General features: G+C 40.3%; 1 protein-coding gene across 1 annotated transcript in view; it reads left to right on the forward strand.

Annotated features, from left to right (window-relative positions):
* myo16 (myosin XVI) overlaps window positions 1–23,642 on the forward strand; it is a 105,124-nt gene that overhangs the window by 69,269 nt on the left and 12,213 nt on the right. The window contains exons 20-32 of the mRNA XM_060876247.1: window positions 656–797; window positions 2,005–2,077; window positions 5,184–5,336; window positions 9,826–10,026; window positions 10,100–10,175; window positions 11,171–11,346; window positions 12,955–13,035; window positions 14,432–14,637; window positions 17,419–17,521; window positions 17,604–17,700; window positions 17,793–18,039; window positions 20,679–21,049; window positions 21,825–23,024. Of these exons, the coding sequence (XP_060732230.1) occupies window positions 656–797; window positions 2,005–2,077; window positions 5,184–5,336; window positions 9,826–10,026; window positions 10,100–10,175; window positions 11,171–11,346; window positions 12,955–13,035; window positions 14,432–14,637; window positions 17,419–17,521; window positions 17,604–17,700; window positions 17,793–18,039; window positions 20,679–21,049; window positions 21,825–23,024 (3,126 nt within the window). The remainder of the gene's footprint in view (window positions 1–655; window positions 798–2,004; window positions 2,078–5,183; window positions 5,337–9,825; window positions 10,027–10,099; window positions 10,176–11,170; window positions 11,347–12,954; window positions 13,036–14,431; window positions 14,638–17,418; window positions 17,522–17,603; window positions 17,701–17,792; window positions 18,040–20,678; window positions 21,050–21,824; window positions 23,025–23,642) is intronic.

A 23,642-nucleotide genomic window follows, 5' to 3' on the forward strand; every position in this document is an offset into this window, starting at 1 on the left:
AATGATTTAGCTGAAGGTATCTTAGAGAAAGAAGAAGGAATGTTTTTTTTTTTTTCTGGGACTGAAAAAAGAGAAAAGTGTTTAAAGACTTTACCAAAAAAGTATGTGTTTATTTTCTGCTTTAATTTAAAAATGTCTGAGTCTGTGGCTTTAGTCAAAAAGTTGTAACCTGAAGTGGCGATGCAAAAAGAAAAGAAAAAATCATAACCACTTCGAATTGATGTGAATTATTTACAAGCATGAGCTCATCACAAACGGCAAAGCAGTAAATTGCTATCCAGTGATGTTAGTTGCTTATCCAGACATTCGTAAGCAATTTTATATGGCTAGACAACTACACATATTAGTTGAATACTCCTGTAATAAACTGTGTGTTTGTGTGTGTGTATGTGTGTATGTGTGTATATGTGTGTGTGTGTGTGTGTGTGTGTGTGCAAGTGATCATTCAGCCCTGTCTGGCTTTTGCACAATATAAAAAGTTAATTTATTTTTAAATGACTAGTTTGTGCTTGATGATTGTTGATTTCAAAAACCTTAGACATTGCGTAGAGTGTTATGTAATGTAAATTATTTACTCATCAGCATATCAATACCACTGAACTTTACATTCCAAAGTGCTGAGACAATTAATCCTGTCATTTCTGCTTCCATGCAGGTGATGTCATCACACGGCGCCACACGGTGGAAATGTCCAACCAATACAGAGACCTCCTGATTAAAGCTCTGTACGGACGACTCTTCAGCGTTCTAATCAACAACATTAACTCTTATCTCCAAGGTCAAGATGAAAGCCTTGGGTAGGTTTTATTGTGAATGTGTTCAAGTCCTCTGTCCATTCCAGGAATTCAGAAATGATGAAATGTCTATGGAATGCTTTTACTGAACTATTCTTATGTGGATGAATAGCCAGAATAAGATAATTGTAAGATAATAAGTGCAACTCAATTTAAAAAGGAGATTTCAAATAAATTCAGAAAAAAATAGTGTTAAAGCATTTGTCTTTGTTTGAATTGTGCTGCTCTGTACAATGCCACAGTACCTGCCGAATTCAATAACAGCTCAGCATCCTTAGCTAGTCTTTAGCAGTTCCTCAACTGTAAAGTATGCAGGAACAACACACTGTCAGCATGACGTTGGCAGAACAGCCTCCGTTCCATCGATAGCATCAATCATACCAGTAAGTGAAGGTGAAGTTTTACAATAGTTTGCATAACATACATAATGCTTGTTGACTTGCGTGGTTGGGTTATCTGCACTGATGGCCTTGCCCCCTTAACCACTACAATGTCACCGGGACTTTCCTTATCACTACCCTGTCACTTTGTATATGGTATCTCACTACCGCTAAAATATCTCCTGGTATGGCCGTGTAAGCACCGACTATGTAAGCACCGACTGCTTTATTCACTTTGTCTATCATATATATATATATATATATATATATATATATATATATATATATATATATATATATATATATATATATATTTTTTTTTTTTTTTTTTCCCTACTGCAAAATGTACACACATTAGCATACACTTCAGGTGGATTTGCATAACAGTCACACAGAGCACACAAAGGATTTAAGCAGCAATGTATTTAGTACTGAATGCTACTTATTGAGGTTTTAATAGCATGCAATTCCTGTTAAAGTATGCTGCGGAATTTTAATAGCTATGAGGACACAATTTCACAGACTGTCACATGTTGAAAGTCCCACAACTCGTATTTTCTTGCTCACCCACAAAGCAAGCACACACATAAATTAAACATATTCATTCATGTTCATTCACAGCAAGCACTGAACTTCCACATCCACTTCCACATCCACACAGTCATCCATGATTAGCTGGTTATTGTATCTCCCCCCCCTCTTTCTCTCTCTCTCTCTCTCTCTCTCTCTCTTTCTCTCTCTCTCTCATATGAACATATGAAAATATATATATATATATTTTCATATGTTCATATGTGTGTGAAATGTGTCTCTTCCTCTGTGTGTTTCAGAGACCCCTCACTTGAGATCAGCATCCTGGACATTTTTGGCTTTGAGAGATTTCAAAAGAATAACTTTGAACAGGTGAGGATGAGTGCTATGGGTTTTTGATTCTTTTATGGATGAGAAAGGGAGGGTGGATGTGGACATAGATGTTGAATTTTGTTTTATTTGTGAGAGTATTAAAAAAAAAATCTATTCTAAGTTCTGAAAGCCTTCTCATACAAACTGTTATTTGTTCACATATAAGTAGCTGTAGTTTGCAAGACATATATCATCACTATGGTCTCATTAGGCCGTACACGGCTCTTCCCGTTCAGGTTTATTACCTTGTAGAAGCCAGACTGCATGCAGCCTCTTCTTTCTTGTCCTACGTCTAGTTTTTGCGAGTCAGTTGGTACAGCTTGGGTTTGTTGTAGAGCTGATGTGCCGCCTCAGACCAGAGCACTAATCTATCTTTGACATCCTGGTGCCACAGTGTGCCTCTTCCCTTCTACATATATAATAAATTAACTTAAATACATTGTTTAATGGGACTCTTCTGAACCGAGTAGTGTGTAGATTTACACTCTCTGAAATAATAAAGTCTGTATTTTCTGTCTTCTAATCTATAGTCTATTTTGAACTTTCTTCGTCAATAAAGTCGACTGATTCCTCCATGGACTTTGATCGAAATCATAAACTAGTAAATAAACATAAATTGTTTCACACAAGGGGGGCACGGTGGCTTAGTGGTTAGCACATTCGCCTCACACCTCCAGGGTTGGGGGTTCGATTCCCGCCTCCGCCTTGTGTGTGTGGAGTTTGCATGTTCTCCCCGTGCCTCGGGGGTTTCCTCCGGGTACTCCGGTTTCCTCCCCCGGTCCAAAGACATGCATGGTAGGTTGATTGGCATCTCTGGAAAATTGTCCGTAGTGTGTGATTGCGTGAGTGAATGAGAGTGTGTGTGTGCCCTGCGATGGGTTGGCACTCCGTCCAGGGTGTATCCTGCCTTGATGCCCGATGACGCCTGAGATAGGCACAGGCTCCCCTTGACCCGAGGTAGTTCGGATAAGCGGTAGAAAATGAGTGAGTGTGTGAGAGTTTCACACAAATTTATGTCCTCTATTGTATAAATTCAGTTCCTAAGGTCTGTTGGAAATTTGGACGATTGCATAAACATTCTCATACGAGTCATTGATTTAAGTATATGCTACCTAATGTGATAAAGATTTTGTTTAAAGTTTCTGCCTGTTATGTTTGTAGAGGTGATGGCTGACACAGATGTCTAGCTACATGACGAGTGAGTAACTCTTTGATTAGTGGTGGTGTTGTATTGTAGAGCGTTTTTTCTGGGGCTAAAAGTTCAGGGTTGAACAATACCACAAGCGACAGCGTGGTTATCTGAATATAGAGTGCGACGGTTTGTAATGCAGAGTTCAGACGGTTGTGTGTGAGTGTATTTTTCGGTCTGTGCTGGCATGACCCTTCGCTGCACTCAGTTGACCCTGCACCACCAGACACAAAGGAGTCTCGCACACACGTCCAGATTTGGTCTCTAAATCGACAACCATGATTTAGCACTGAATGATTGCATTGTTTGCCTTGTTTGTGCTTGCGCTCGTGTATGTATGTGTGTGTGTGCGCTTGTGTGTGCACGTGCGTTTGTGTGTGTGTCACTGGGGATAGAAGCCCCAAATAAGAGCAGGCTGAAAGGTCTGGTAGATTGCTGAGATAGTTACACCAAGCCTGCTGTGCTTCAACATACTGATCTGTCTCTAGGGAATCTGTAAAAGGGGTCTCTATAATTCAGCAGCCTAGAGCCCTCTGCTCTTTGTGTGTGTTTGTGTCTGTTAGACTCTGACCGCTATAGTAGTAAAGGTTTCATAGACGTACTAGCGTTGGTGGAAATCTATGGTAATAAAGCATTAATAATGTATGTTATATAGGAAGCCACATTCGGGAATGGGATGCCACTAAACACCATCTATGGCTCTGAGGGGAAATGATAACTTACTGAGAGGGAATGTTTGGTGTGTAAACAAATTTATAAGGTGCTCTTTCATAAAGCTGTGGCACTGTCAAAATTTGAAGGTAGGCCTCTCAGGATATAAGTAGCTTCTATTTAATAGCTAACTATTAATTCTAAGTGTTATTTAAATGTATTTTTTTTTGCTGTTTCTGCTGTATAGAAATGTTTAGTTCTGTATAGAAAATGCTGTCTCCTTTATTATTGAAAAATGGTCAGTATTTTTTTAAGATTCATTCATCTTCAGTCTATTAAAGAGCATCTCACATACACACATATGTACACTCCTTCACACCTACAAACAATTTACAGTGGCTAGTTTGCCTGGCAGCATGTTTTTGAGAGGTGTGAAAGGTATGTAACCACAGGAAACATATTAGGACAAAGGGACAACTTACAAAACCCAGTACAAACCCCTCCAAACATATTGCTCAGGCTGCGTGTGTATGTGCGTCTCAGCCTGGATGGGGTAAAGGAGCAACGGCATTGAACAGCCTATTACCCATGATCCCTTGGGTGATCCCTATGTGATGATGTGTGTGAGAGGTAGTAACAGGTCATTTGTTCATTTCCTCTGAGGGAATCAGTGTTCTGACCTTTTAGGGGCAGAGATCCAGAGAAATGAGGGGGCTCTGATATGGAAAAGGTGTGTGTGAGAGGATGTGATTGACAGGGATTGATGGCAGCAGGTATTTAGGGAATACCGTGCATTTAATGTTCGACACTTCTACCCCACCCACTCCGAAACACCATGTACATTAATTAGCCTCTGTTTTAATTAGCTGATAATTCTCATTACATTGAGCTAATAGGCAACAAATCCTCTCACAAATCCTGGCTATGTATTACGTGACTGCTGTATGCGTGAGCGTGTTTGTGTGGTGATTTATAAGGAGCTAACATGCTGAGCTCATTAATTAGTGCCATGTGAGCTTGCCTGTCATCCTGTAGGTAGCAGTAATTAACCTCTATGAGCTCTGGAAAGTGCAATAGCCGAACCTACGGCGAGACCCGGGGGTCAGTCTTACTGTTTGTCATACACTCGTGTAAAGTTGACAACACAGTACAGAGCAGTGTGCACACGGTTTATTCACTAATGAATGCACCGTAGTGCTAATAGGCTTTTCTTTGTGCATCAGAGATGTTCGTTAATGTGTGTGCATGTGTGTTTCCCCTGTGTAGTTGTGCGTAAACATGGTAAATGAGCGGATTCAGCAATACACCACAGAGCTGCTCTTCCAGCAAGAACAGCAGGAATGTCTGCAAGAAGGGGTCGCCATGGAGACCGTACGCTCCCCTGCCTGTCAGCCTGCACTTGTGGACTTCTTCTATCAGGTACAGAAAGATGTGAAAGAAAGAGAGAGAGAGAGAGAGAGATTGGGTGTATGTGTGTGGGGATGGAGTGAGACAAACATTATGGTGAAAGAGAAACAGAGGTATGGAGTGAACGGGATACTGGGAAAAAGTAGAAAAAGGAGAACAAGGAGAACATAAAAAAACAAGTAGGACATAGTCTCATAGACAAGGTGACTTGCAAGCTTTACAGAGAACGGCTAAAGAAAATAATTCATCTTAACCTTAGAAAGAAGAGAGAGAATGGGAAAGGAACAACACTTTATTTTCTATCTATTAACCCTTTCTATTCTACATCATTACTTTTAAAAAAAAAAAAAAAAACACACTTTAAACGTCCGTCCAAAAGGAAAAATAGTAGAGAAATTAAATTATTAGGAACAAAATACCATGAGTTCAACTGTCTATTTTATCAATGGTTAATACATATTTACAACAGCTCATAGCATTTGACTCTTGAATGAATTTATGTTTTTTAATGAATTTAATGATAAATGCTAACGAATCCTCTTATAAAATAAGGTGCTAGGTTCTACCTTCATCTAACAATGTCAAAATCTGACCATTGGTTTCTTGGCTATATTACAGCTGATAATTACTGCAATGGATATTTGGAGAAGATATGAAGCAATGCACCTTCAGTAAATTTGTGAAATCAGGACACTGCAATATGAGTAAATTATGACCTATTCTCAGTTCTGCTTACATCACATCACTTTTGGTTAGACATATAAAATGTGATTAAAATTCAGTCAAATATTTTATTAATAATTGCCATAAGGGCAAGAACAATAAAATTGACACTTGCATTTATTTATGATTTTGTTAGCCTTGATCGAAATGGAAAAATCCTCTGAATAACCCCAAGTTCCCAGAGAGGTCCTGAAATATAATAGAATTAAAAGGAATTCCCCTTTACTCTCTATATATATTTTGCAAATTATAGTTAAGTATTAAGTAATGCTGATACGACCTTTTAAAAGCAGGAAGGTGTTTAGAAGCATGAGAGCATTTGTTATGACGTCGTCAAGCTGAACAACCTCCTGGCTTTGATAATTCAGTGTATTTAAGCTCATTTTTCTTTATTTTATAGGGTCATTCAACAAAATGTGTAACAATGAGACACATACAGTAGTGCAAATGTACCAAAAAACGTATGATAATGGACAAAGAAAAGAGCAATTAGACAGGTTTATTAGGTACTTCTCTATACAAAGAGAAGAGGGAACAAACAGTTTAGGCTTAGTGTTTTTTAACAGAAATAATTGCCTTATAGTCTATTGCCTACAAATTGCTACATATCACAGGAGAATTAAAGCCCTGTACCTTGTGGTTTATAAAGCGCTTTATCTGCTTCACCCTTTTAAATCAGTTTTATTTATTAAGAATATAGAGATTTTGGGTGTTTAACGGATCGTGTTTTGAAAGATAAACCTAGAGCATGAAAGGAAGATAATGTAAAAGAGCAGCACAGCTCTGAAGAGATGATCTGACCATGTGTGAGGCGTAGCTATATTGAAAAGTGCTATTTCTGGATTATTATGTAAATAAACTGGTCATTTTATTGGAAAAAACATCTAAATGAGTTTGAATGGATTTTCATTTACTTGCCTGTGGCGAAAACAGGACTCTACTTTTTAAAATAAAAAATGATTTTAATTTTCAGGGTGAGATGGCTTTTAGTTCCCACAACTGATTTGTTCTTATTGGTTACACGTAAAGGAATAAATAAATATCCACAAGACTGGATTGTGTGGTATAGGTAAAGATCTCATTTGCACAAATAGAAATCTCATTAGGTGGTGAAATGGATTTCTGGCCCTTATTTTGAAGGTGGATTGCTGTTTCAACACACTTCAGAGCATTGCATTCATTTATGATCAAGAAAATATCAATTCAAAAAAAAATAAATATTGTTCTAGTGTCTAACCAAAATAATATGTCCACATTAACGAAAAAACTGACTGGCATGAAAAGTTTAATATAATTGTCTAAACCTGGGGATCATACGCACATTGAAATCAGTGAGGAAGAGTACATGGATGAAGAAACAGCAGAATATTGAGGTGTGAGATCATTTTAACAGTTGAAATATTTTATGTATTTCTTTTGGATTCAGAGTGAGACAGTATGAGGTAACCTGTATAGTTCAGGAGGAAACAAATAGCTGGTGATTTGGTGGAACTTTAGCTGCTGTTGTTATGATGTGTGTTAATCTGGCAAGCGTTTTGGCAGCAGCACCAATAAAAAGGGCATTACGGTACTCAGGATAAGAGAGAGCTGCAGAGGTGGCAGAGGCACACAATGTGGAGGCCAAAGAATGCAGTGTTGATGAGAGAACTGTCAGTGAAAAGAGCACCAAAGTCATTTCTTGTATGATGAAAATTTGCATCGATCCAATTCAGTCCATAAATCTGTAAAAAATTTAACCAGTTAGCACTTCTTTAGCTGGACCTGTGATAAGTTTAACTAATTGGGGTTCTTGCAGCACCTCAGGGTTAAAGAGATTCTAGCAAATAAGTATATAAATTATGAAAATAAGGGAACCAGAAACAGATCCCTGGGGGATACCTCGAGTAGCCAGCAGTGTATGATTTATGTTTATCACACCAAGAATCAAGGATGTAAAGTCTGTGTTAAATGTATGAATAAATGATTGAATTAATTAATAAATATGCCAAAATAAGCAACAATGAAAAGGAAATTAGGAGTTTTTGTAAATGTAAACGTAGACTAGTATGAATTTATTCAGGGCTTTATAGTGATTCAACTCTCAAAAAAGCTGAATAGGGTCAAAGTGATTTGAATTGTCATGTAACACTACATAATTCAGATCTCCCAGTGTACCTTAATGACAGGAGAAATAGAATTAGGAGCCATAATTAGTCTTAAAGGGAACCGGTACACCTAATACATTAGAATAACGTAGCTGTATTGAGAAAAGATCTCAACTAGATCAGTTTTCAACCAAGAGGTGGCTTGCGTTAGAACATTATCTTTAGGGAGAATTAACTTCAGAGCTCAGTGTACTTCTGATATGCTAGAGTTACATAATGGTGATGATAGGTTATAGCTAAGCTGAGTTAAATGAATTGGAGAAATGTGAGCACCTCTAAAAGAGTCATAAGCACTTGTCATATGGTGGAAACATACGGTATAAATCATTGTACAGTATAATGTGGGTTTGAATAAGTGTCAGTCAGCTGGAAGTTAGTTTTATATTCTTTAGCTTGAGTTTCATATTAAAAAAGAAATCTTATCGAACAAACATTCATGACACCAGAATGACATATATCGAACTGTATGTTTTCTGTAATGCTATAACACTTTACTGTAAGTGTGTTACACTGACCTGTGATGTAGCATGAGCAAAAGGATACAGAGGCTGGCTTGACATGTCTCAGAGGTAGCATGTGTTAGCCTTCCTACATTACTGACATAATTTTTTATTACCGGGTAAGAAGAACAGTAACTACATTTCTTCTTTCCTGTATTTTTAAAGCAAGTGTTGACAGAAAGCAGCAGCCAGGCCATCGCCCATGCCGTTCAGCAGGGGCTCATCCAAATACATAAGTGCGAGGAAGTGTTTAGTCATAAGGATTTTGCCAGGATTCTGTAAACAACAGTGACATAATTTGCAAGAGAATTTTACATGTAATTGTGACTGGAGAGATTTGCTTTCTCAGACAGGTTATTTTACCAGCACAGAACCGGGTACTTCAGTGTCATCATGACTCAGTAATGTATGGCTGTGCTTACTGCCAGCTTTATTATAGCACAGTGACTCACACACACACAGACACACACATACATACGAGTCCATGTACCCTCTCAGAGAAGTTAAGTGAATCTTTGGGGTGATGATGCTGTTAGCCTTTTCTGAGATGACTATTTTATGAGTCATATAACTGGTCCAGGCTTTTGTAAACTTAAGAGTGACACAGCATTCTTCACACAAAACACTCAAACACTCCTCCTCTCTGCTCTATTACTCACACTTCACTCCTCCTCCCACAGCCCAGACACATATGCACACAAACACATGCGCCCGCACGTGTGCCGATTTCATATGCCCTCTTCCGTGTTGAATGAAACATTTGCTTTCCAACATCCTTTTTCCCATTGACTCCTATCTCACAATGTGCTCTTTATTGCTGCGTGGCTGGTAGCCATCCAGAATCTGTTCTGTATCTTGCATAAGGTTCGATGTTTGCACAAGACAAAGAATTGTTTTGTGTTTTATAAGAAAGCTTCCATATGGTGTGTGTTTATAGAGCCGTGTTTCCTGCATGGCGGGGAGGTGCTGATAGGAAATTGGGAAAGAGAGGAATTTGATATAAGCACACAGAAATATGGATTCGGTTAGATTGTAGATAGTCAGTACTCCTTAGTGTATATTAGTGAATGAAATACAAAGCGCTGAGTGTTTGATGTGTGTGTGTGTGTGTGGGTGTGTGTTTATGTGCTGCAGAAGCCTCAGGGCATGCTGTGTGTGCTAGATGAGGAAAGCCAGTCTCTGAGACCATCTGAACTCAACCTATATAAGAGACTCCAGGCCCAGCTGGATTCCACTGCTAGTGACGTCGTTTCACTTACTACCAAGGATGGAAACGGCAACCCCCCACCAAAAGATCAGGGCCCGTCTTTTACTGTCGCACATTATGCCGGAAAGGTGAGCGGAGATCTGTAAAATATATTAAAACAGTGTCTATGTCTTGTGCTTATGGCTGTCTCTTGCTTTGCAGATGAGCTATGACCTCACAGGATCACTGGAGAGAAACAGGGATGCTCTGCCTCAAAACATCCTGTTTGTCCTTAAATGTAAGAGCTGCACCGTGTGAGCCACAAAGGTCCACAAACATGTCCTGTTGTAGATGATTCCTTTTTGCTGCTATAAGTGTTCTGTTTATTATTCTCCTGTAGTCCTGCAAGCACTTTGCATCCCACGCAGGATCTTTTTAATTACTGGTACAACAGATTAATGGATTTTCCCTCTTTGTTTCTTCTCACTTAATACAATTGAACTGTGTTGCTGCTTTGCCTTTACAGCATACATGTGTTGTTATGGAGTGTTAGCAACAGTACACTAAAAGAACAACAGCAGAACAAACAGAAATGTAAATTCAAATACAGTGGTGATGTCACTGGCATGACATAGAGTTTACACAGAGTTTACAAGTTCTTCGTCCTAGTCCGACTTTGATAGACTCCAGGTTCTCTGTGACCTGAAAATGGATGGATGGATGTATGGATGGATGATATTACTGACATTGTTCGTTACCCTTAAGTACAAGAATATTGCATGAGTATCATTAGGAATGTATGCATCCAGTATATTCATTAACAGAATTGTTTCAGGATGACTCAAGATGCAACACTACATCTTGTTTCCTAAAATATTTTGCACTTTCTCTATCAACTGGAGAAAATGGTGTTTTCATTTATTAACCAGATTTTCCGTTTTCTGAAAGAGAATGTGCATCTCATACATACATACATACATATATGCAATATGTGTTATAAATAAACCTTTCATTCATCCAGTACAATCTTTAGAAATTCAGACTTTTCCAAAACGTAAGTTAAGACGCAACCTTTTTCGTCATTTGGCTCAAGAGTCATTTTATAATGGTTTGTATAGATGTGTGTAAGCGTGTCCATGTGTGCCTGTGTGTGCTGTGTGTGTGTGCTCAGTAATGATTGGAGTCAATTATCACTGGCGCCTGGCAGAATAAGGCTCCAAAGTCACGTAACCCTTATGTTTATTTTCTTTTTCTTTTTACAACCCTCTCTTTTTCATTCGTTTCTTGGAGCAGCCAGTGAGAACGTGCTCGTCCATCAAATGTTCCAGTGTAAGCTGACTCAGACAGGCTCCCTGGTGCCTCCAAACCAGCGGCTGCAGCTGCGCAGGTCCAAAGGAGCTTTGCTTCTGCACATGCCGAGCTCAGCCAGCACGCCTAGACACACACAGAAATATCTGGAGCTAAAAAAGGTACTCATTTTGCAGAAGATTAGTAATCTTGTTTCATATAGTTATTTCTTTAAACAGAGTAAGTCACCATTTAACCATATAACCGATTTAAGAAATCCAAAAGTCAACAAACTATATATGGGAGTCCATTCTGAAGGATTAGATTGATAGGGCGGTGCTGTTTTATGGCTTTGTGAATGCACAAAATGCACAAACACACGTAAGACATTCACAAACAAGCCAGGATAAGCCGATAAGCAGGCTTGGTGCCGATGAGCTGATGGTGCCTTTCTAGCTCTGAGGTGAGTCCCGGTATTTTTAGCTTATCGAGCGTACAAAGGGAAGTGGCCTAAGTTAGGCCTTGTTTTCGCAGATACACTCCTATAGTTTTATTGATCTCTTTTCCTACTGCAGTAGCTAGCCCATTCATAACACGCCTCTTGCCACCGAAGACGGTTCTCTAGTTGTCCTAGTCTTCTTCTGTATATCTTTCACATTCTCTCACATCCAAACAAATCTATTTCTAATCTTCTGTCTTCGGTCATTCTTCTTGTCAACTTTCCCTGTATATTTAGAGGATATGGGCACTGGGCCATGAGTGAGTAGGCTCTGTATGAGCTGCACGGTTGAGCTGTCTAGCTGGCTCAGGCTTATGTAAGCCATTCAGAGCGCAAGCCGGTAGCTCACCTTCCAACCCTCCACTGCATGAAAAACAAACCCAACGTCTCGCACTTACATAAGCACTAGTTATGCTCACAAGGCACCATGGGAACGCTAATGTGAAGTACCATTATGGTGTTTTTCTCCAGAGGGATAATAGACGGCAAAAATAAATGGTCTGGGTTAGTTCAGCTAATGGCATTTAAGTGAGATACGGTGAAGAAGCTAGAATTTGATGCTATGAAGTTTTCCTATATGCTGCATCAAGATAGCTTCAGTGTCTGTTTTATTAGCTAAACCTATTGCAACGGTGTAATTATAGATATAAAATGATTGTCAGCAGCCTGTCAGTTTCGATACTGTAGATAATATGTATATTTGTGGAAGGAGTCTTCAGTGTCAGAACAGTACTAGAAATAGTCAGAGCTAAAGCTGATCCTTTAAAATTTCCAACACTGGAAATTGTTAGTGTGGATTTTGGGGGGTTTTCTATTTACATGGCAAGCTACATTTGTAAATGAGGAAAGAGAGAAAAAACACAGAGGGTGGTGAGGGAATGATTTTTTTAAAAAATAATTATTTATTGATGCTTTGTTCACAACATTAAATGTGTTTGTTGTTATTCTTTAATCAATCTTTGCCAAATTGCTGTGGTATAACAGTAATAAAACACTTTGGGATGTACCGTTCATTGGAAAAGAACAGGGTGGTAAATTTCCTTTTATTTGTGTCGGGAGTGTTGTGTTGTAAGAGTTTTATTTCATAGTGCTGGTTGAGTTATGTGTGTTTGTGTGTGCATCTATGACTCTACTGTGCACTAGTACTTTGTGGAATAAATCTTCTCCAGTCCACCCCAGCTTTAGTTATGTTAAGGCTCCATTCTTGTCCCTCTGCCTGTTTTACTTATATGTTCACAGAGCACATGTATGTGTGATGGTCATTCTTGTGTGTGTGTGTGTGTGTGTGCAGCTCATGAAGAAGAAAGGAGCCACATCGTTCATACAGAGGTTGGATCATTGTGGCCCGGTCACCGTGGCAGTGCAACTAAGGGTGAGTTTTCTAACATGACTATTTTTTAAGTAGCTTTATAGCTCATCTAGTCTGTGTACGTGATATGAAACGGTGCCTTTGGCACAAAGCCAAAAAAAATGACTAAATCGTTCTACAAGGAACAATATAGTTCCTGTGGTTCATTTTTATGAATTAGAAAACAGGCTGCTGCCTATCTAAATATAACTCCCAGTGTGAACATCATTATGTAATTTACTCGCAACCAGAGAGGCCTGCTTTCTGACATTCAGCTTGTGTTCTTTTCTCGTATTGGCCTTGTGGGCTTAGCAGTGTGGTTTGTGGGTGGTGAGAGTTTTTGGACTGTGCGTGTGCCTGTGTGGGGGTGTGTATGTGGGAAGGAGAATGAGTCTGTGGTTTTGGATACTAGCATGATATGTTTAAAGCTACAGAAGTAGTATCCGGCTATAGCGGTAGCATTTTCTGTCCGTTATAAACCTTTTGGGTCCAACCATTTGTGGGCAGTGAGCATGCCTGTGTGTGTGGGTGAGAGAACGAGTTTGTGGTTGTAGATGGTAGTGTGAGCCATATGAATGAGCGGTAAACAACAGTAACGGTGTGTCTATGCGTCACACATACGCACACCATTACAGAGTGGGCTCTTACTGCAGTCTGATGTCAACACACACAGTCTGCCCTTTTCCCATGCAAAGAGCCCTTTGTATTTTTTGAGGAGAACACACCCACTTAATAAGACTACATCACATTATTAACACACACACTCACACACACACACAGTCCAAATGATCTCATTTCCATCACTGCAACACATTTTGTTGTGCATATCAGCGATGACGCAAAAGTGTGTGTGTGCCAGGCATACAGAGTTTCACCCTTTCTTTCGTGGCTTGTACAAAAAAAAAGTAGCTCATTAACCGTTGACATTTTGTTTGTTGTTTTAGTGCCTCAACGTACAATGACAGATTGTAGAAAATATTAAAACAGTTCTAAATGATGTCAGATCAATATCTGGGTTTCGTCAATGACTATTACTATGCATGATTAAGATATCTGTGTCTGTTGTTGTCAGTGTCACTGCGGTTATGGTTGTTTGTATGGATGATTGGCAGTGTTTGTGTGCTCAGCCTGCTATATTGTTGCTTCCTGTATCACTCCTTTATTGCGTGTCGCACATTGAAATGTCGAATGTATGACGGCAGCCATGTTGTCTCAACACCGAAGCATATGACATCATCATTCTGAAGAATGGACTGTGATTAATTCTTCAGCCGAAAGAAAAAGTAAACAAAGCCAGTGAGACTGACGTGGATGCATCAAGCGTTATGGTATATTTCAAAGATTTTTAAATTCTGTCTCTCTGTCTCTCTTTCTCTCTCGCTCTCTCTCTCTCTCTCTCTCTCTCTCACCTTGTGTGCAGAACTCTCTATCAGAGATCAACAGTAAACTCCAGCTCAGCACTCCTCACTTTGTGCACTGCGTGAGACCCAACAGCTCAGGCCAGGCCGACACCTTCGACAGCTCCCTGGTGTCCACTCAGCTGCAGTATGTGGGAGTTCTGGAGATGGTGCGCATGATACGCTACGGTTACCCAGTGCGCATGCCCTTTACTGGCTTCCTCACCAGGTACACCACTTACACTGCCAACTATGACCTGGAGATGGTCCTCTAATCAGAAAATCTCGCATTGATATTGTCATGCATTCTATATGACTTGTATTATTGAATGTACTCAGAACTGATATTCTTTGCTCTGCTTCATGGTGCATTGTGGGAAAGGTTACTCTGCTCCACATTGTTCTGGGGATATAGTGTACATCATCTAGGTCTTTAGCGAATGCTATTTTTGTATATAAGTATTTTCTTTTACTTCTACTACTACCACCACCATCTACTCTACTACCACTTTACTACTACTACTACTACCACTGCCAATACTACCACCACGACCACCACTACTACTACTACCACTGCCAATACTACCACCACAACCACCACTACTACTACTACTACCACTACGACCATTACTTCCACCAGCTTTTTTAAATACATGGAAGCATTAAAAAAAGGTGTATACCAATATAGGTATAGTTAGGGACAGATTTTGAAATCCAGTCGTCCAAATGTTTTGGTGCCAACAGCTTTCACTTGGCAGCTTACCGATTCCTTTGTATCTTTGTAGACTTCACCCAGCGTGTTGTCTCCTAGCTGGCGCCCGATCCTTGCTATGTGAGTGTACATAAGGCTAATGCACAGGATGAGAGAACGTGAGCGGGTACAGATTGAGCAACTGTACATTAAGACTCCCGGCTGCTGACCTGCGCAGGGGTTTCCATGCACTCAGCAGAGAGGACACTCTATTAAATGTTTAGCTTAGATTTCAACTGTCCGGGTCAGGTGAGGTCAGGCAGCACCAAAAGCCAGCTGCATTTCGACTTCAGTTCCTTCCTGGTTTGTTTAGCTGTAGCAAGGCACATTGTGTGGGTGGTTGCGTGGAAGTGTGGGTGGATGTGGGGTGGGTGGAAAGGCACTGTGAGTAATGGCGTGAAGGTCTGAACTGGAGCAGCTCGTTTACAGTGTATCAGCGATCAGCCTGGAAATGGATGGGCTTGGGGAGGCTCTGGCTGTGAGAGGTCAGCCTGTTCTGAGGGACAAAAGCATAAGAAAGAAAGTGATCTAGCCTGAAGCTTAGGAAAGGTGAGGCTTAAAAAAGTGCTGATAGAGGTGTAATTGCAGTAAAAGCTCCGTGTTCCCACTTGTGAGGGGAAGAGTGGATCACTTCATTCTTTCTGTCAGCTTGGGTGCAATGTGACTCTGCTCTCATCATCTGCCAGAAACACAATGCCCCATCGCCATGTCACATTGACATCTCACTGTAAAGCTTCCAGACTTTTCTTACAAGGACTATAATATTCCTCTCTTTATTGTCACTCGAATTTTATTTCCTTTCTCTCTTCCTTCCACTCTCTCAGTACTATATTTTCATCTACATCTTTATATCTTTTTCTTTCACCTAATACTGTTTTTCTGTTTTTTTTCTTTGTTGCATTGTTTTCTTCACTTCCATTTCAATCATTTCTGCCCTTTTTCTTAAATGTTCTTTCTTATTTTTTTTTTGTCATCTGGGTGCCTGGTAGCTGTATCTGTCTCTCAATCGCACTTTTTGTGTGTGACTGATTAACAGACTACGATAACATTCCAGTAAGACAATGAATTGGGACAATTCTGGTCACATGAGGTTGAAAGATTCCACTACTTTGTTGTAAACATCATGAAACTTTCAGCTGAGTGGCAGAGAAAGAGAGAGAGAGAGAGAGACAGACAGACAGACAGACTGGAAAATTTAGGGAGGCAGGCATTGAGGGACAAAGAGTAATGAGGAGGAGGGACAGACCACGTCAGACACTTTAGCTGGCTGGCCCGTCTTTAGTCTGAGCCCATGTTGACCCTGGATTAAATAACTCAGACAGTCTTGTGACTGTGATTGTTTTGAGACCGAAGATCGCATAGTTCAGATAATTGCTGATGTTGTGACTGTATGAAATGAAGCATTTGTTATCTGATAAGCTTAGGGTTTTTTTTATGCTGAGAGGTCAAAATGCTTTAACGGTCAGTTGTGTAATTTCAAATTAGATACGCTTAAGAATTATTACCGCAGTAGTTCCTACGCAGCTGTAGCACAAGTACTTCTGTAGTATATTTATTACCATTTTATGTTATGTGTGAACACGGAATTAAACGACTAGTAGTTTAAGTGTGGAGCTGTTCTGTCACGTTGAATAGCTAGAGACAGATGGAGTTACACATTTTCCTTTTTGTTTTTTCCCAATCTATAGAGTCGCCATTTATTCTTTAACTACAGAGATAAGCATGAGCTGTTGTCTGTGAGAGGCTTGCTGAATGATATCATTCCAAGCTCACAGCTTGTTTTCGTTTGAATGTGAAAGTGTGCGTGTGTTAATGAGTGAGAATGTGAGAGTGTTAGCATTACAATAAGGCTGCAGCAGGCCAGACAGGGTGAGAGAGCTGGTGCAGAGGCAGACGGCGAGAGAAAGGCCAGCCAATTGTCATGGAAATGTTGCACTTTTTTTTTCTTGAGGATACATCACTTCACGTCGAGGGCCGGGTTATGTTCAGATTTTATTACTGTTAAGGGTTCTCTCTTGAGCAGGCTTTGTTTCTTTGGCCTCTAATTCAAGTCACAGAAGATAGCATTTGCTTCTATTGCAGTTATTAATGTATTCAGAAGAACTGACGAAGCTGGCAGATGTGCCTGACAAAGCCGTATCCATTTATTAAAGAATGGATTATTGAAAAGTGTAGTTGACCGAATAGATACTCAACAGGAAAGTCAGTAATTAACAGATATGTTAAAAAGCTTTTTGCTTTTTTGTTTTTCTGCCGCAGATATCGAGAGCTGGTGGACACCACACTGACACATGGAAAGAAAATATCCGCTGAGGAGAAATGCCGCCATGTTCTCCAGCACTGCAAACTCCAGGGATGGCAGGTGAGTAGGTGCACTGTCACTTTCAGCACACCTGAGTCCCACATCCATGGCTCATTTTAAAATGTGTCCATCTGGCTTTCAGTTGGGAAGCAGCAAAGTGTTCCTGAGGTACTGGCAGGCTGACCACTTGAACGACCGCTGCCATCAGCTGCACAAGAAGATCGTTACCTGCCAGAAAGGTAACATCCTGCGGCACAGTTTTTTCCTCCTTGTCTGTTTTTTTATTTTGATCACTATAGTGTATGACTGTGTGTGAACATGTGCGTTACAGTGGCACGTGGCTGGCTGGTGAGGCACCGTGTACGGGCCAAGCTGAGCTATCAGAAAAGAGAGCAGTGCAATGTACAACGGTTTCTGCAGGGGGCAGAAGACCTGGGCTTGCGTGCCTACGACAGTTTGGTCATCCAGAACGCGGCTGATATTGCACGAGAGAACGATCGTCTGAGGGGCCACGTCGTCACGCCACCGCTGGGGGAGAGACCCGAACCTGTGGGAACCGAAGACGACTCACCCAGGAGGTGAAGCACTGCTTAAATGACACTAACAATTATTAAAAGACACATGTATGTCATTGTAAAATCATTATATTCCCAAAATGTACATTATACAGCTGTGAATTATTCTCCACCTAATCTTCCGTTACTGTTTACTATACTAGCAAAATATTGAGGTTATAAATAAATATTTCACTCTTGACACTTTAAATATCTTTTGGATCATTTAACAGCATTAACCCCTTAGTTTAGTACTATAGCTATTTAGGGTATATAAAAAAACAGACAAATCACTAACGGTTATCAGTTATTTGGCATATACAGTGTAAGTTATCAATATCCAGTTTTCTTTATTTAATTTAAGTGACTTTATTCATTTCAGGACCACAGTTTATTGAAGGGTTTACAGATTGTCCACGTCCTTTTTGTCCAATATTTTGAAAGAACGTGACATAAGTTGTATACAGTAGCTTGCATAAGTGTTCACCCTCTTGTCCACACAGGGGGAACTGAAATAAATGTTTTACATTACAATTATACTTTATAATTATTATACGTCACAAACCTACACAAAATATCCAGGAATTTTGAAGTGAGATGAAAATTAATGTAGTTATTTAATAATAAGTGTAAAAGTTGTTATATTCAATTCTATTACTGTGAAACCCCAGAATGTTATCAGGAGTCCACCTGTGTGCAAATAAATAGACCTTTTCCTAGAAAACAGCCTCATAATGTCAAATCAATCTCAGGTCAAAAAGGATTTTGCCTTTTAAAACAAATATCAAACTTTGAACACCCTGCAAGATGCCACTAAACCCATTTTTAAAAATTTGGTATGACATATGTGACAGAGAGAATTAGCCATAATAGCCACTAAGAGGCCAAATGTAACAGTGATGAAGCTTTAGAGATTCACAGACCATATGGAAGTTTGAAATGTGGTAAATTTTTAGACATGGGAGAAGGCTTGAGATTTTTGGAGTCCATTGTTGATCTTTTTGGACTTATTATTACCCTGTTTATTAGCCTGAGAAGATCATGCCCACAATTGCACCCTGCTTGGCTGCCATAAAAGTGTGCACTTTTCTGGAAAGTCTTTCCACTAGTTCCACTAAAGCATGACTTTGGGGATTGTGCCCATTCAGCTACAAGAGCAATAGTGAGCTCGGGCACTAATGTCAGACAAGGAAATCTGGAGCAGTCAATATTCCAGCTCATTTCAGAGGTGTTCAATGGGGCTGAGCTCAGGGCTCTGCGCAGGACACTCGAGTTCTTCCAGACCGACCTTGACAAACCATGCTTTTATGGATCTTACTTTGTTTACAGAGGCATTGTCATGCTAAAACAGTTTTTTGGGGCTCTTTAGCACAAGTAAAACAAAATCTTTTTGCTATACCATACAAAGACTTTTTAGACATTTTGTGCTTTTAACTTTGTGGCAAAAGTTTGAGGAAAAAAACACATACATGTATAGTTGAGATGGTCAGGTGCCCACATACTGCTGACCACATAGTGGATACAGATTATAGTGGAGAGCAAGAACCCTATGATAGTAATAGTACTGTATATGACAAGTAAATTGGCCTTTGTTGACACTTTTTATCTGGTACCTGTGAATAAAACTGCATTTTATTAATCATTTAAAAAAATGGACATTCTGTAGAAAACCAAGTTAAAGCCAGGGTGAAGTTTAGAAAGAGAATTATTTATCATCACCAATACACACAGTCAGTTAGTCAGTGAAAGTACAAACAAGAATAATATAAGTATAGGCATGTGCAAACACATTTTGCTCATCACCTTGTCAGTTAAAGCAGGCTTAACACCAAAGTTGGATTTCAAACTTGTCATCATCACCAGATCACTGTCTTAATCACATAAGTGTCAGCATTAGATGACAGACACATGTGCTAATAACACACAAACATGTTTCTCACGAATGATCAGATTCCTGTCCACTTTTACAAACAAAACATTTTGTATTTTGAGACTAAAGAAACTAAACATATGAACACACAATAGTTTCTGTCTCTTTATTTCTCTTTCTCACTGTTTGGTCAAGATGACTAACACTTCTGCCACTCAGTTTGGGAAATCTATTTATGGTATTAAGTCCTTACAACCCCCACAACACACCACACACACAGCTCTCAGCACCCCCCTCCCCAGGGACCAACAGATGGAGGTCTCAGATTAAAGGACAAAAATCAGTGTGCATATCATGCTAAGAAAAGCTGCTTAGAGTTTAATCAACAGATAAGCTATTTAGCCATTCATCAAGCTTCACAGCACATTCCATGTTACTCGTTTTATATACAGTTACTGAAAGGCTTACACTAGCCAAAAGAAGTCTGCTAGTTTGACAGGACTTTGTATATCCCAGTATTGATTTCATTAGCGCTAAATTAGCATGCTAGTCACCTCTTGTGCCTGTGTCACACTGACATAGCCTCACACTGATATAGCCTCTGCTGAAATCAAAATTAGTGACACGAAATCATTTCAAAAATGAAATCATTGACAAATCATGCCTTTAATGTCCAAATGAGTAAGAATGACTGAATAATTCCCATGTAAAATTGCTGTCAGTAAAAGGAGGAGTTAATTTCATTTACATACTGTGATTTAATTAACTCTGCACATCTGTATCTTTCTCTCAGGCCTGTAGAGAAAAGCGGGAGGGTGAACGACGCTGTAGGCCGTACCGGGAGCCGTCCTATCAGACACTTCCGTTCCAGTTCTGTGCCTATCCCCCTAGTCATAGACAACTTGGTACATTCCGGCATCGGGCCATCAATCAAACCGGCCTTTCAGTCTGTAACTCACAGCAGTGAAGAGGGGGGTAGCGGAGGACTCTCGTCACCACGGAAACAACCTCCTCCCAAACCAAAAAGGGACCCTAACACTCGTCTGAGTGCATCCTATGAGGCAGTGAGTGCTGGCCTGAGCATTGCTCCTAAGGACAGTCCTGCTGACGGCCAAGTCTCACCCTCAGGAAGCCCGCCGAAAACCCAGCTATCCCCCAGTGACCGTATGTACAGAATGCTTACAGTGCCATGTACCAGCTTAGTGGTTAATAACTAGCTAATGATTTAGTTTACTCTACCTTAGGAGATATTTTTAGTATATACTTTAATAAGCCTGGCTTTACTACTCAAAAAAGTAAAAAAAAAAAAAAAAATCCAGGACAGAAAGACACTTTTAATCTAAGAGTAACAAGAAGAAATAAGATTGGTAAAATACTTAGCCTCTATGTTCTGTATATTCAGTTTAGCACAAAATTGTACTTTCTGAAAGCAGTTTATTTTTTATCTTTAATGAGCTTGGTTTAACTAATCTAAAAAAAAAATGTTTTTCTTTTTTTTGTTATTGCTAGATAAGAAAGACAATTTTGACCTGAGAGTAACAAGCTAAAATCATATAGCTAATATAAGTAATATAATATTACATAGCAGATTTCTAAATATTTAGTCTTTGTAATGTTGATTATAGTCAGTGTCATAGTTCTATAATCTCTCATGTGCACACGTACACACACACACACACACACCCACACCACACACAAACACACACACCATCATATGAATGGACTTTGAGTCCATTCCCATAAATAGTTTTTATATTGTTATTGAGATGATTTGTTTTATTGTTGATTTTAAGGTCTTTTTTACTGCTACATTGCTATAAAATTAAAACAGATGGTCTAAATCAATAGGATATCTATTGCTTAGTAGTCAGCAGGACATGAGGTCAAGGATCTTTTTTGCAGTGTGTTAATGCCCCCCCATTCTTCTGTCTGTCCACAGCTCTTTCTAAACCTCGTCCTCACAGCGACGACTACAGCACCATGAAGAAGATTCCCCCTCCCAAACCCAAACGTAGCCCCAACACCAAGCTCACAGGCTCCTACGAGGAGATCTCATCAGCTCCTGCTCCTGTGCGCCCTACAGACATGAAGTTAGCATGTCTGGCACGCAGTGGACACTTTATAGGCCTCATTCAGCGTGCAGCCTCGGATGACGGACCTCACGTGGCCACGTTGAGCGTACAGCCAAACAGGGACGATGAGGACGTCTACATTGAGATGGTGAGCACCTGCAGGGCCCTGAGCATGGCAAACTCCCACAGTCCAGAGCAGAATGAGGCTGTTTATGAGGAAATGAAGTATTACCCACACGATGAAGGTGGAACTGTTCTCCAGGTTGCCAAGCCTGAAGTGTGTGATTCCACTCCATTCAGCTGTACTATTGCAAAACTGCCGCAGAATCTAGAGACCAAAAGACCTGTAACCCTTATAGATCATTCAAGCATGCTGATAGGGCGTCAGCAAAGCTGGGACGGTGATAAAAGGAATGAAAAAATGAAAAAAGATGGGACGGCATGCGACATTCCAGCTCCTTTCCCCAACCTGCTACCACATAGGCCCCCTCTGTTGGTGTTTCCTCCATCCCCAGTCACATGTTCTCCGGCCTCGGACGAGTCCCCCCTCACTCCTCTTGAGGTAAAGAAGCTGCCAGTATTTGAGACCAACCTCAACTACTCCAGCCAAGATGGCGGCAGCCCGCTTTCACCCCAGTATAGTCGCCAGCGAGCTGACTCCTCTCCTAGCCTTTCTGTATTAATACCTGACAAATCTACTCCACCACTGACTCCACCCCCTCCCACAGCTCCTCCTCCACCGTATCGCCCTCCATCACACTTCCCTTTCCCTCCCGAAGCGAACTTTCTGGTCCTGAGCCGTGTCAGCGCAGACTCCAAAATGACTCATAAAGGAGGGCACAGTTTAGCAGAGACACCCCCGGGCAGCGCCAAGCCTCCTTACTCACCAGTGAAGCCTTCTCGGCCAGAACCTCGGCGAGCACATTCATGTTCATCCTCACCGCTGCTGTTTAACCCAGCCAATGGGAGGGGTCTCACAAGCCCCCTTGATGAGTTAAATACGCTTTTCAGTTCAGGGCGAAGCCTGCTTCGCAAGTCTACAACCGGGAGGAAGATTCGAGATACTGGTGAGCTGTGTGTTTTTGTGTGTGGGGCCATTTTTGATTTTAGTTTTGTCATTTTGACAAACATTGTACTTCAAGCTATAGGAAGAACGTAGGAGCTGAAGGAGATCCTGAAGGATTTATTTATTTATTTATTTATTTAAATAAAACATTTCACTATGCCAGGCTTTAAAATAAAAGAGCCATACCAACCATACCAAAGCATGAATACTAGTCTGCTGCATCCCATGTTACATCCCAGACACACATTACATTCAAAGAATCCACATGGCAGTGGTATGAGTCTTGCTTACAGTGAGGATGTGGGATGACGCACTAAAACTGATCCAGACTGCTTTTTTATTGATATAGTAGCTAGTATGTGGGTGTGCAGTGGGAGGCATACAAATGTCTGTTGTCAAGCTTTGCTGAACCCACAGTGTCCCCTATTCCCACTTAACCTTTGTATTCAAATATAGATCCCTTTACCCCACACGTGCCCATCATATGGATTTATGAGCATCAGTTCACCATCACCCTGACCACCACGCTATGGCTTCCCCCTTTGTGCGTGTGTGTGTGAATGTATTGTGAAGACCAAAATACCCTCATTCTTTATTTGTTTATACTGAAGAAGTTTAT

The sequence above is a fragment of the Tachysurus vachellii genome, chromosome 8 (genome assembly GCF_030014155.1).
Source record: "Tachysurus vachellii isolate PV-2020 chromosome 8, HZAU_Pvac_v1, whole genome shotgun sequence".
NCBI lineage: Eukaryota > Metazoa > Chordata > Actinopteri > Siluriformes > Bagridae > Tachysurus > Tachysurus vachellii.